The 13868-nt window shown below is 31.9% G+C and overlaps 1 protein-coding gene and 1 pseudogene across 1 annotated transcript; both read right to left on the bottom strand.

Moving 5' to 3' along the window:
* Positions 1–684: 684 nt before the first annotated feature.
* Positions 685–5841, bottom strand: LOC103483043 (calcium-dependent protein kinase 10). The gene is made up of 7 exons (XM_008439479.3): positions 5004–5841; positions 4674–4817; positions 4404–4556; positions 2527–2642; positions 2131–2298; positions 1582–1812; positions 685–1323 (listed from the first exon to the last, which is right to left on the bottom strand). Exons 1-7 carry the CDS (start codon positions 5656–5658, stop codon positions 1150–1152), a joined length of 1641 nt encoding a protein of 546 aa, XP_008437701.1. The 5' UTR covers positions 5659–5841; the 3' UTR covers positions 685–1149.
* Positions 5842–12391: 6550 nt separating this feature from the next.
* LOC127144194 (calcium-dependent protein kinase 30-like) lies at positions 12392–13609 on the bottom strand (annotated as a pseudogene).
* Positions 13610–13868: the final 259 nt, after the last annotated feature.

Raw genomic sequence — 13868 nt, 5'->3', positions numbered from 1 at the left:
CTTAACCTAACGTTAGCCACTTGCATTTTATTTTACTTTATTTTATTTATCAGGTAAATTGATCATACAAATGATTGCTTTATTTCTTTCCTATCTTGATATACAATCAATTAATTCAATCAAAGTGCATCAAGGTAAATACAATCTGACGTTAATGACATATACTTTTCTTAAAGTAGAAGTTCTAAGTTTTTATTAGTTGAAAAAGATTCGTTTTCATTAAAAATGAATTTATATACTCATTGACACATGTATTTTTTGTATTTTTTGTTCTCTAAATTTTGAATATAGTTTTCGATTGATTCTTAAATTTTTCAAGATTTACATGATTTTCATTTAATATTCACTTTAGGTCTTTATTGCTTCGTCACGGTTGAAATTAAAATAAAAATTTTACTTCATAATCATTTAATAACTATCGGCAAAAAGTGGGTTTAATAAAAAATTGAAGTTAAGCGTGTAGATCTTAAAATTTATTAGCCAAACTGAAATGAAACTTAATGTAAAATCGTAACATTTTAAAACATAGGGACTAAATTGATACCGAACTTAACATTTTAAAAACTAAAAAAAAAGTATTTTTTCGATAATAAATTATGTGTGACATTCTATTCTTAGAACAAAGCTCCACATTTTTGTTTTGAATGTCATCCAAGAAAGCAGAAGTTTGGAGTGTTCCCAATCTGTACAAACAGAAACCATTAAAATTTCCTCAAACTCAAATCTCAACAAGCACTTCCACCATCAACTTCTTTTTCTCTATGGTGTTGTTCCTTCAAAGTTATGGAAGGCCAAGTAAAAATCATCACAAGCAAATAATATAAAAAGGAAAAAAAAAAATATACAAGTGAAGAGGATTTCAGTAATAAAATGCCTATTTACTCTAGCCTCCCTCTATGAGATCCATCAGAAGCTGTAGCGATTTCTTGCTCCAATGCTGTCGTGCCCTCACTGCAAACTCAAGAGGGTGGCGGCGGCAGCACTTTGACGAAGCTTGTCCTTGTAAACAAACGGCACCGCCCCCGTTCGAAACCTCTCATGCTATTCTATAACAGGCTATGTTTGGGATAAATGGAATGGAAACACTACTACACTCAGCAGGATAAACAAAAAAAAAAAAAAAACAACATTCAAGAAATGAATTCCACTTCACACGACTACGGCTTGTCCAGTGAGACCGTCATGAAGTTGCAACGATCCATCTTTCATTAGGTTAAGACTCAAACTCTTGAACCTCTCTCGAGAATACTGCCTCGATGCCTTTCGCCAATCCGTTCCAGTTTTCATCATCGCCACAAACTCGTCGTAACTTATTTGTCCGTCCTGATATTTATTGGTTTACAAGAAACAAAGAAAAATGTTAGACGAGAGAGCTAATAGACCATATTTCAAAATGTTGAAATACAAGAGACGGAATTTCATCCTCTCTTGAACTTTTCAATGAATATCAAGTTGTGCAGTAGTGGGGTGGAGTAAATTTTAGCTCTCAATTGATTTAGCTAAAGTATTGCCAAAGCGGAGTCTCTTTTTTTTTTTTTTTTCATTTATTTTAAAGAAAATTAGTGAACTAGAAAGTCTCACCTTGTCTGTGTCAACCTCGCGCATAATTTCGTTCAGCACATCACTATCGGTTTCACCTGATTCATCAGATAAGGCTACCCGTAGCTCATCTAATTCAATGAATCCACTTTCATTTTTATCAAAAAACATAAATGCCCTGCGAAAATGTTCGTCATTTTCCATCCTCTGCAAATGTATTGTAACCGCTACAAACTCTCCATAATCCAATACACCATTACCATCAACATCAGCCTGTCGAGATCAGACAATCAGTTGAAAGAATTGACAACATGTAATACCAAAGTTAGTGAATCGAAGGTCTTCAAGTTCCATTCAGGCAGGCAGCATTCCAATGTCAAAAGTCACGGTAAAAACGGTTGATGAATTCATATCCAACTATTTATTAAGAGAGCATGGGAAAACAAAATTGCAATTTGGAAACAAAATATTAAGAAATAGGATTGGGAATGCTCACAAATGATTTAAGTAAAAAGAGTAAGCATGTTCAGCGGTAAACTTGAAACCATAAAGCAAAATTTCATTCTGAATTTGTGAACCGTAGAAACTTACCACTTCCATGAGCATTTTCATCTCGGGCTCAGCCAACTGTGAGCCAACCTTTTTTAGTCCCGCTTTCAGTTCCTCAAAAGATACTTTCCCATCATTGTCGGTGTCCATCAAAGAAAACATATCTCTGATCACTTCAACTTCTTCAACGGACAAATGCTCTGCTATCACCTACACATTAAATAAGTTCAGGTATTCCTGGTTGTCGTCAATTCCATCACAGTAATACCCACTCAGTAATTTCACTTTTCTTTTTTTTCTTTTTTTTAGCACACCAATGTTTGGTATTGATTGAACATCTAATGTTAAGGTTAAGTTAGATGTATACAGCTCGACTAATTAAGCTATGCACCGTATCGTTTAGTAATTTAGAAGATAATAGATCGCTTTAAGGCTTACCCTTAGGGCTTTCTTTTTGAACCTATTCATAACAGAGAACTGCTTGAGTCTCATCCTTACAATATCTCCAAGTGGAACATTTGGAGCTTTTTTTGCATTTTGTAACCAAGGATGATCTGTAATTATGGTGAAAGAGCTGTCAGAAGACAAAAAATTGAACATATGCTGTGAAAATTTTATTCAAACATCCAGTATTGATCATGAACTTCAGGAATAAAAAGGACAAAAAAAGGGCAGATTCAACATGTATTCTTTGTAGCCCCCCCCCCCCCCCCCCCCCCCCCCCACAGTGCTAGGTTACATTATTTTGCTAAGTGGCATGTTTGTTATGCTTGGATATAGTTCGTCATGAAGCAAACTTCCAACTCAAGGAAAAAGGCTAGATATAGGTAGAGGTACCATCATTTTAGAAAGGGAAACAGATACCGAACACAATGATAATGCAAGATTGGAGCACACAAATCACAACTATGAAGCAAATTTCATCTCCAGGAAAAAAACAAAGAAACAGATTTTCTAGTCTCCAAATAATAGAGATGTCTGACATGACATCAAAGGAAGCCAAATGTATCATGTTCAAAGAAAATATGGACTAGACAGGTGCCAGAGTGATTCTGAGTTCCACCAATAAATCAATATTACTTTTTTGTTTCTGCCCGTAAATTTCATTGGGGCAAACAAACATTAAACCAATTTTTTGTGTATGCCAATGAATCAAACAGTACTCAGAGTTGAATCAATCAGCCCTTAACAGCACCCACCAACAACTAACAGAAATTCAAAAGGCATTTCAGCCTTAAAGAATTAATCCAGTACAGTAAAGAGAAGCAGCAGTAAACTACTCTTTTGGTTGTTAAATCACGTAACAGTTCGATGAGTTAATTTTGTCAATAGAGTTAAAAGAGAAATTCTAATTGTACTTGGCAATTCCATACTTACATCACAAATGTTAGAGAACAGTTGATAAAATGAATCAATTAGACTTCATGGTAATTAAGAGAGAGAATCTGCCCTGATGTCTAAATGTTGTTTCACGACATTCAATGTATCAATAACATCTCCGCAATGCTTTTTCAGTTAAATAAACCAGAATAGAAAAATTGCAAAATTTTGCCACTTCATGCACTAAATTGAACTGATCAGTACCTCATACTCAATAATGATACTGAAATAGTGAAATTTCACTTGAAATGGAGATTGAGACCAAATGAGAAAAGCCAAGAAAAAAGTAACTATAGGATTCAAGTATCCATGAACTCACTCATGGGGTTCTTCTATTTAAGCAGATAATTTCAATGCCATTGCAACTCAGTATGCTATACTTAAAAAATGATCAGTGTGATAATCTTGAGATTGCTATAAAATACACTGCAGTCCACTTGAAATCGTTGTTTAGTTGAAAAAAGGGTGGAAAATACATATTACTATTTGATCAAGGGACCTAGCAGATACCAGCTACACTGAGGCATAACTCATACAGACTAAACCAAATGAAAGGGATATCGCACAATTATCAGTTCCGGGCACCCAACATTGAACAAATAGTCCGTTAGGAATGCCTAAAAAAGTAATTTTAGGTGCAAAAACGTATTTTTAAACCTTTGGAAAGTCACTCCAAACCAGCCATAAATTTTGAATATCCGGGATGGAAAAAAATACACTAAACCCCGATTCAGGTGGAAAAGATAGAGAGTTGCAACTTTGCACTCAAAACTTAAAGCACGTAGCAGAAGAGCAAGTTGCATTGCACCCATCTTTGCATAACCCACCCCAATCACACTGTTTAGAAAAACCCACAAATATTTTTATAAAGAAGAGAAGTATTTGCCATGCGAGAAGCAGTGGAGCTACTTCTTGAGAGCAGTCGAGCTACTTACCAAGCACCTGCTGAGCGGTTAAGCGCTTCTTAGGCTCTGGCTCCAGCATCTGCCGGACAAGGCTTTTAGCACTCTCTGAAATCTGTGGCCATGGTTCCCTCTTAAAATCAAGTACGCCCCTCAAAATTGCAAGAGCTACTCCTTGTTCAGTCTCTAATAACAGATTCCCAAAATAGTAACAATCAAAAAACTTAACCATTAAACTGATCTCGAAATCAAATTAACTTAGATATGGATTGATCTTAAAATAGCAAAGGGAAACCATATTACCAGCCCAGAATGGCGGAACACCGCACAATAAAATATATAATATCACACCCGCACTCCAAATATCAACCTCTGGTCCATAGTTTCTTTTCAATACTTCGGGCGCCATGTAGTATGGACTCCCCACTATCTCCGAAAACTTCTCCCCTAAAATTATCGTGGAATAGAAGCAGTTAAGATTCAACACACAAAATCATCAAAAAAATGCCAATGAAATTGATAGCCACAGCTTCCAACCAACAGATGAAAATGGAAGCGAAGAAACTTCAAAAGAAATTTGAATCAAGCTTTACTGTACGTCACGAAGGGGAATCAAAGTCTTAACGAACTTACCAGGCTTGAAGAACACAGAAAGACCAAAATCAATCGCTTTGAGAGGAGAATGTTCCTTCTTGTTCGCAAACAAAAAATTCTCAGGCTTCAAATCTCTGTGCATAACTCCGTTAGCGTGACACATCCTCACCACTTCAGCGATTGTTCTCGCAACGTTTGCTGCAGCACGTTCGGTGTAGTGTCCTCTCGCTACAATCCGATCGAAAAGCTCACCTCCCTCACAAAGCTCCATAACCAGATGAACATTCTCGTTATCCTCGTAAGTCGCTTTAAGCTTCACTATATTCGGATGTTCAGGCAAATTTGACATTATAGCAACCTCTCGCCTCACATCTTCTATATCCACCGCAGTTCTCAGCTTCCTCTTCGATATCGATTTACAAGCCAAAGCCTGTTTCGTCTCTCTATCAGTACACAAATACGTGATCCCGAACTCTCCACGGCCTAGTTCAAGCCCCAGTATATACTTGTCGCTGATTCGCGTCCGGTGACTGAGCGGCATCACATCTTTCAAAACCCTAAGTGGAGCCGGCGACCTAGTAGCTGTCTCCCGTGTATATGGATTCGATTTCCGCTCTTTTTCATTCTTCTTCCGATTAACCGACTTCTCGTCCTCTGTAGTCTCTGGTCTCACACACGCGTTACAATTCCCCATACTCCAACAAGAATCGCAAGAAAAAGTTCCTTGTTCTCGATCTTCGGCGAAACCTCAAGTCTCCTACGATCGTGGCCGTGAAGAAGATAATCGCCGGCGGCGAGGCAGGTAGTTATCGGCGAGAAGAGAAATGTAGGGGAGAAAAGAAAACGCGGGGTCGGTTGAGAAGAAAAGAAGGTATTTTGAAAAAATCATGTAATGATATCTAATTATTATAATATTGATTCAAAAGGGTAAATTAGGAAGACGAAGAATTATGATTCGGACTAATTAAGAATTATAATTGGGTTTTTTCTAATCATAAGAAGTTGGATTAAAATAATATGATTTTTCGGTCCTAAAATTCTTTCATTTCTTCTCCTTTATCCATTTCCCAGTTTTGTATTTAATAATAATCTTTTCTATTTTCCACTTTAATTAAAATACCTTTACAAAGAAATTCTATTTTCATCCCTTTTCAAAACATATATATATATATGTATGTATGTATGTATGTATTTTCATTTTACATTTGTCTTTATGATTAGTCAAACTTTCTTATAAACTTTCTAAATAGTTTTCTAAAAGTTTTATTGAACTATGATCGTTTCATACAAAATATTTATGGTGGATAATAAATTTTGTCTTTGGCGATTATGTTCGGAGTGTAAATAATTTATCTATTTTTTTTATTTTTTTAAAAAAATATTTTAAATTATAATTAAATTTCTAATTCTATTTTTAAAATATTAAAATAAATGAAATTCATGTGAAATTTTAGGACAAGAGACTTATAAATTTAACCATAGATATTTTCAAATATATAGCAAGATAAAGAAAAATATTTACAAAATATAGTAAAGTTTCATGTCCAATCAATAGTAGATACCGATTAAATCTATAATTTTGTTATATTTGGTAAATATTTTAAGCAATTTGTTATTTATGATAATTTCTCATTTAATTTAATAACAACTTGAGGTACGTTTAAAGGTAAAATAGTTTATTTGGTTCTCATTAATTAACATTTTTTATTTGTAATCAACAATTTAACTATATTGTATCATTCGTGCTTGAATTCTAGTTTTAATTTTATTTATATTAATATTTAAGGAGATTTTTAAAAAATAGACAGAATTGATAAATTATTTACGAACAAAATTCATTACACTTGATTTTTAAAATTTAAAGTGTAAATATTTTGTCAAATGTTTTATTGTTTTTATTACAACCACACAATAACATAGAAGATATGTTAATTCCCTAAAAACATTCCCGACCACCTGGTTGGCTGACCAATGAGCCACTCCTTGACATCGTCATACAATTTTTGATGGACATTTTTCCTAACATAACATGAATCTCATCTAAAATTCTCGATCCGGAAGTTACAAAAATCATAGGCAATATTAGAAACTATAATTTGGGGGCCTAATTAAAGTACATAGAATTTTGAGCAAAGAGTGATTCTCAGCCGTTGATATTTCAAACTTTTGTTGGTAAGGTTGATGGAAGGTCAAGATTTAAAGCCAATAATTGTTGAAGTTGTTCACCGGCCGAAGGGATTGATGTAATGAGCTTTGACTAATTCGGCTTTGCCTAACCCAAAAACTTATTATTATTATTATCATTATTATGATTATTGTTATTATCATTATTATTATTATTATATGGGTAGTTTTGTCCATAACATTTTGGAGTATACTAAAAGCATAATCCCCACAATTTCATATTAACCTAAAGCTTAGTTAAATCTTGTTTTAAAAAAATCAAATTACAAATTTAATACATATAATCTAAATATATTGGCATTTTGTCACATAGTTTTAAACTTACAAAACAATCCTTATAAATTAATAAAATCTCCTAAATCGTTTCTATATGTTTGAATAAAATTCTCATAAATAGTCTTCCATGTAAAGGTTAGATCGGAATACTATAAGAAATTAGGGTTTTCTCTATGCACAAATATCGTCAGCGAAAGAGACGTTGGGAAACAGACCTAGCTTCCACCGATGCAGTGATACACCGGTAGTCTTAATCTATCCCGACGTAGCGTTTTTGACATCGGACAAAGGTCCGCAAACATAAATGTCCATAAAACATGACAGTCAAATAGTTCGAACTCTTTGAAACCCTAAAAATCAAATTTACAATTTAATTTAATCTTTTCTACCTTGGTTTTTTCTTTTATAGTTTAAATGGATTGCTTGGATGGTAAATTAGTTTGATGTTTGAATGTGAAAAGGCATAGAACTTAATGACAAAATCATACATGTGTCATTATTAATTAATAGAATAATGTTTATGGATTTTTATTGGGGTTAAAACTAATTAAAACAAGTGACCTAAATGAAAAGTCTTTTACACGTTGCTTAGTTCTTTCTTAGTAGATATTAGGTAGAATAGATGTCCAAGTGCAAGTACATACCAAAAGTACATCCCTCATTGATTTACTTTTGTACTAATTAAATTTATATTTATTTTTAAATAAAATAAAAATAAATTAAAAAACATATAAAAGTATAACAAAATATAAAAGTTTATCTACGATGGATTTAGATAGATCAAGATAAACTACTATCTATATCATGATAGATACACTAGTCTATCGTGATATATTAATTGTGATATTTTGATATACTTGTAAATATTGTCAGAAACTTGATCTTTACGAATTTTTAGAAAAATAGAGTCTAAAACATTGAGCAAACTAAGACCATAAGACGTAGAAAAATAATGGAATGAAGGTAGGTGAAGATTTAAGTTGGTCAAGGAAATGAGAAACTAAAGACTTTGAAGGTTGTATTTTCTTCACCATCAAGCCAATTTAGTTGATTTTATTTAGTTTATTTATTTTTGTAAAGTTGCAAAGCCAAAGTCAACAAAAATAATGAGGCTATGCTTTTCTCCCATCTACTTTAATTTCCACAAGAAAAAGAAGGAAATAAAAAACAAAAAAGTAAACAAAAACTTACAACTCTCTATTTATTGTTTTATTTGTTTTTCATTTAATATACTTATAAAAAATGTCTCGAACCCTTTTCTATCTTGATATACTTTTTTCGTTAGAAACGGTTTATTTCACGGAAATTCAATACTTTTATCGTACATACAGGTAGATCATGATTTTGTGGGAGCATCTCATAGTTTTGGATGAATAGTTGAATCTTGTGTTTTTATTTATTTATTTATTTTGATGTCTAGGGTATTCTCTTTTTACCTTTTTACCCTTCATACACATATATTCGCTCAAGTTTATTTTTATTTTATATAATTAAAATTAAGTATTGCCAACCATATATATCATTCTTATTGATTATTTATTAAAATTGTTATTATTTATATATATATATATATATTAGAATATATAAAAAAATTTAAAATTTATGTTAATTTAAAAAAGAATATATGATCAATAAAAATAAATATTATAAATTTAAATTACAATTGATTATTCATAAATCAACGAATAATTGTAAAGCAATTCTTAAAACATTAGCCAAATTTAAGACATTTTTTATGAAAAAACCTACAAGATAAACATAATTATCTAATCATATAGTTTTAAACATCTATAACTTTGGTTATCCACATTTAAAATAAAAAACAAAAAATGTAATGTCCATCGTCAATATTTACACCACTAGAGTCTTGAAATTAAGGCTTAAAAATACAATTATTAATGCAATCCCAAATAATTTTTGTACAAACATATTTATTTAGAAATTAAAACAAACATCAAAATGATCATATATATATATATATATATATATACATATGAAAGCATTTAATGTGAAAACTATGGTTGGTTAGGGGGATATGTGTTTTTTTTTTTTTTTTTTTTAAAACGGATATTATGGAAAAGTTTTGAAAATTGGGAGTGGCGTTGGATTTGCCACGTGGTGCAATGCAGAGAAAAGAAGACGTCTTATGGTCCCCCGCCTTGACTTTTTCTCCCTCAAATTTCTTTTATATCATTTGAATTTATTTATGTTTCACTTTCTCTTATTTCAAATTTGAGAAATTAGGAATGATTCATTTTCTCTCTCACATCGTATTAATTCTATTGTGATATTTCAATTTTGTATTTAATATATATTCATAAACTTTTAAAAAAAGAGCAATTGTACGACATATTTGGTATTTTTATATTTGAGTAATCTGTTAAAATTGAAATTAAGGATTCGAGAATACAGGCTTGGATTCCTCTACTCGAGTTTTGTATGAATATGCGAGAAGTAGACGCTCTTATGAGTATGTTGAGGGGTGTAGGTCTTATTAAGAATAGTGTGATCAAAGTCACATATTATGTTGTGGTTACATAATGAAATAATTATTGGGTTATAAGAGATGACAACTACGACAATTTCGAGTGAAACACAAAACAAAGTTATGAGGATGCATGTCTAAAGTGAACAATATCATATTATCGTAGAGATATCTAAACGTCCTTTATCTTTAACAAAAACACTTGATACAAATTCACATAACGACTTCAAATGAGAAAGAGAAAGAAAACTATACTAAACGTCATCTTTAATAGATTAGGACAACGACTTAGGAGAAAAAGAGAAAGAAAACCATTTACACTCGATTGGGAATGAACGAAAACCCATAAACTACGTGAACTTTGAAGATAAATTTGAAAGATTAATACATTATTTTCAACCCTAATATGTCATCATAAGATTACTAGAGGGTTTTTTTTTTTGGTTTAGGTGAACAAAGGTTCATATAAAGGTAGTGTTATCTTTTAATTTGATGGAAAAGTAGGTTTCAAATGTACAATAATTTCAACATAGATAGGAATAATATTATAATAGTTCCAAGAAGATGTACCAAAATGGAAAAACATGTTAAGAGGGGGAGAGGGGGCAGATTGCAAAGTAGATTTGTAAGGTAGAGGGAAAGGGATAATAATAATAATAATAATAAAAGTGGAATTAGGGACTGAAAAATAATATTAATATATATTTTTATATATGGCCAAAAGGGAAAAGGGAAAAGGGAAAAAAGAAAATAATAATGATGATGATTGAAAAGGTGATGTTTGAAAGTGAGCATAGGATACTTTAAAACCTGGCATGCATGAATGAATAGTATGCCTAAATTAAAATAAACAAATAACAATAATAAAATGAGAAAAATACCTTTCCCTTCTCTACTACTTTTCATTTAACTCAGTGTTTTATTTCAGAATGTTGTGATCATACATTTTAACTTCGTAGTAATTTTAATAAACACTGACTTTAATGACTCAAATAGAATATCGCATGAACCAAAGTGTATATTAGATTGAAACTAAATGCAAAGTTTAGAAGCAAAAATACAAATTAGACTCGAGAGGAAGAGAACGAGAACGAGAAGGTTGTTTCTTTTTTTGTTTTCTTTTTTTCTTGTAATCATTTTAAGAAATAAATAAATAAGAAAAAGCCATGTTAAGGCCATCATGACGCCATGTGCCCTTCTCCTACCCTTCCTTCCACGCCTTCTTTCTCTTTGAACCCTAAACCCCACCTTTTCCATTTCATCCCCTTTTCTTCTTTTTACTCTCTTTTAAATCCTATTTTAATTATTAATCATATATTTTCATACGTGTTATCTGTTATTTATTTAGAACATATTTGACAGTGATTTTTGCGTACCTAAAATTATTTTATAAAATGTTACTTCGTGCACTTTCAAATTAATAGATTTTATATTGATTCGATTAAAATGTATGAAAATATCTTTTCGAAATATTTTCAAACTAAATATATATCCGTGAGTGAAAATCGATACATATATTTTTTACAAGTATGTATGTAATATTTTACTGACTATCAAGTGATATGTACTCGTGAGTTGACATTGGTGACATAATATTTGACAAGTTTATGAGTAAAATTTGTCTGTTTGTTTTTTTTTTCTATTGATGTTTATTGGAAATATAATAATTAAAACTATGGTATCCCTTTTTAGTTAATAAAAGAAATTAATATTTTTATATTTTATATTTATTAAATTGGAAATTTGTTGTAAAATCCAACTCCATATGAAAAAGGAAGTCAATATGTTCATATTAAAGTTGTCTCGAAAAAGAAAACAAGTGTCGTATTAAATAAAAAAAAAACTTTATATACTTTGTCAAAATAAATATCTTCTCCTCTACTTTTATTATTTTCATTATTATGTGAACCAATGCCCTTCTTTCACAAATACCTTTGAGTTGTGTCTTTCATCTTCTTCTTTTGTTTTTCTTTTTTCTACATTCTTCTATTAAAAAAAAATTATTACTAATGTTAAAATTAGTGAAAATATATAAATATCTCAGATTATATCAATAATAAATTCTAATAGATAAGTGAATGAGTGGATTTTTTTTTTACAATAATTGTAGGATGGAGGATCGAACCTCTTATCTCTTGAATGAAGGGTCATCTCAATTATTACTAAGATAAGTTTGTTTTGGAGAAGTAGTAAGGTTTAAACTTACATTGTCGAAGACATACACCTTAACCAATTAAGATATGTTTAGATTGTTTCGTAATTTATTTATTTCAAATATTTGATTTTTTTGATAAATAAAAAATGATGACAATAATTTCAAAAGGGTTAAATTATTAAGTTACTAAAATAAACAATTTAAGATATGTTTAAATTGTTTCGTAATTTTGGAATTCTTTTGAAACATAAGTCATTAAAATAAAAAATTGATTCTAAGAAGCACCAAAATAAAAAGAAAAAGAAAAATTAAATTAAACTTGAATGGTTAAAGATATATGTTTGGGATAAAATTAATTGCAATAAAATCCCTCCCTTTAACAAATTTGAAATATGTTCCACAACTACATAAGCAGATTAAGCGTATTGTTCTTAGGCCCAGTACCTTGAGGCCCATCATGAGAATGGCCCAAGAAAAGTATACACTATCAGTAAATTCGAAAATCCGAGAACTTGAGGGAAAAGAAGCTTCAAACACGGTCAAAGGCGAATGTTGGATACTATAACGGTCATATCTCGTCGAATCGCTTTCAGAGGCGAATGTTTCCTTCTTGTTCGCAAACAAAAAATTCTCAGGCTTCAAATCTCTGTGCATAACTCCGTTAGCGTGGCACATCCTCACCACTTCTGCGATTGTTCTCGCGACGTTCGCTGCAGCACGTTCGGTGTAGTGTCCTCTCGCCACAATCGGATCGAAAAGCTTCGTAACCAGATGAACATTCTCGTTATCCTCGTAAGTCGCTTTAAGCTTCACTATATTCGGATGTTCAGGCTAATTTGACATTATAGCGACCTCTCGCCTCACATCCTCTATATCCACCGCAGTTCTCAGCTTCCTCTTCGATATCGATTTACAAGCCAAAGCCCGTTTCGTCTCTCTATCAGTACACAGATACGTGATCCCGAACTCTCCACGACTGGGGCTTGAATACTTGTCGCTGATTCGCGTCCGGTGACTGAGCGAAACCCTAAGTGGAGCCGGCGAGGAAACGCGGGTTCCGCGCCGGCACGGCCTAGCTCAAGCCCCAGTTTATACCTGTCGCCGATTCGCGTCCGGTGACCGAGCAAAACCCTAAGTGGAGCCGGCGAGAAAACGCGGGATCGGTTGAGAAGAATGAAGGTATTTTGAAAAAATAATGGTAATGATATCTAATTTTAGACAATTCCCATTTATAGATGTGATAAATAACAAAGTCACACCTAACTCAAGATCTCTATTTGTATACAAAATTCTTTGGCTATCTTAACTTGGTCGTCTAAACTCGCTAGCATATTTTGGAAAAATTCTCAAACCAATTGATTATCGTTTTGTAAACAGGGTCATGTCGCGCCTATATCTATCTCGGGATTGCATCGGTGGCACTTGTTTATCATCTTCTTAGCCGTATTTCAGGTGGTATATAGTGCCATCAAAATGATGCTTGGAGGCTAAAGGTATGGGAATTATTTGTATGCTCATTGTTAAGCTGTAAAGAAAGTTTTCCATTGTTGCAAAAACTCTTGGATTAAATATTAATTGTAAATTACCTCTATTATTGTTTCTCACTAATCCAAGTTTTGGCTGTTAACCATAACGGCTAATTAAGGAGAAAATTGATAATCTTTTTCACTATAAGTTTATTCTGATAAGAAATTGGTACTCAATCTTTCCGTTTAAGAAATTTTTGAAATTGGGATTAATTGTGTATAAAATATTTAAAATATCTACTACCGTAAGATGAGAATAGAAAGTTTTGATAATGTTG

Source organism: Cucumis melo, chromosome 12 (genome assembly GCF_025177605.1).
Source record: "Cucumis melo cultivar AY chromosome 12, USDA_Cmelo_AY_1.0, whole genome shotgun sequence".
Taxonomy (NCBI): domain Eukaryota; kingdom Viridiplantae; phylum Streptophyta; class Magnoliopsida; order Cucurbitales; family Cucurbitaceae; genus Cucumis; species Cucumis melo.
The sequence above is the reverse complement of the archived record's forward strand: the minus strand, read 5'-3'. Positions and strand labels throughout refer to the sequence as shown.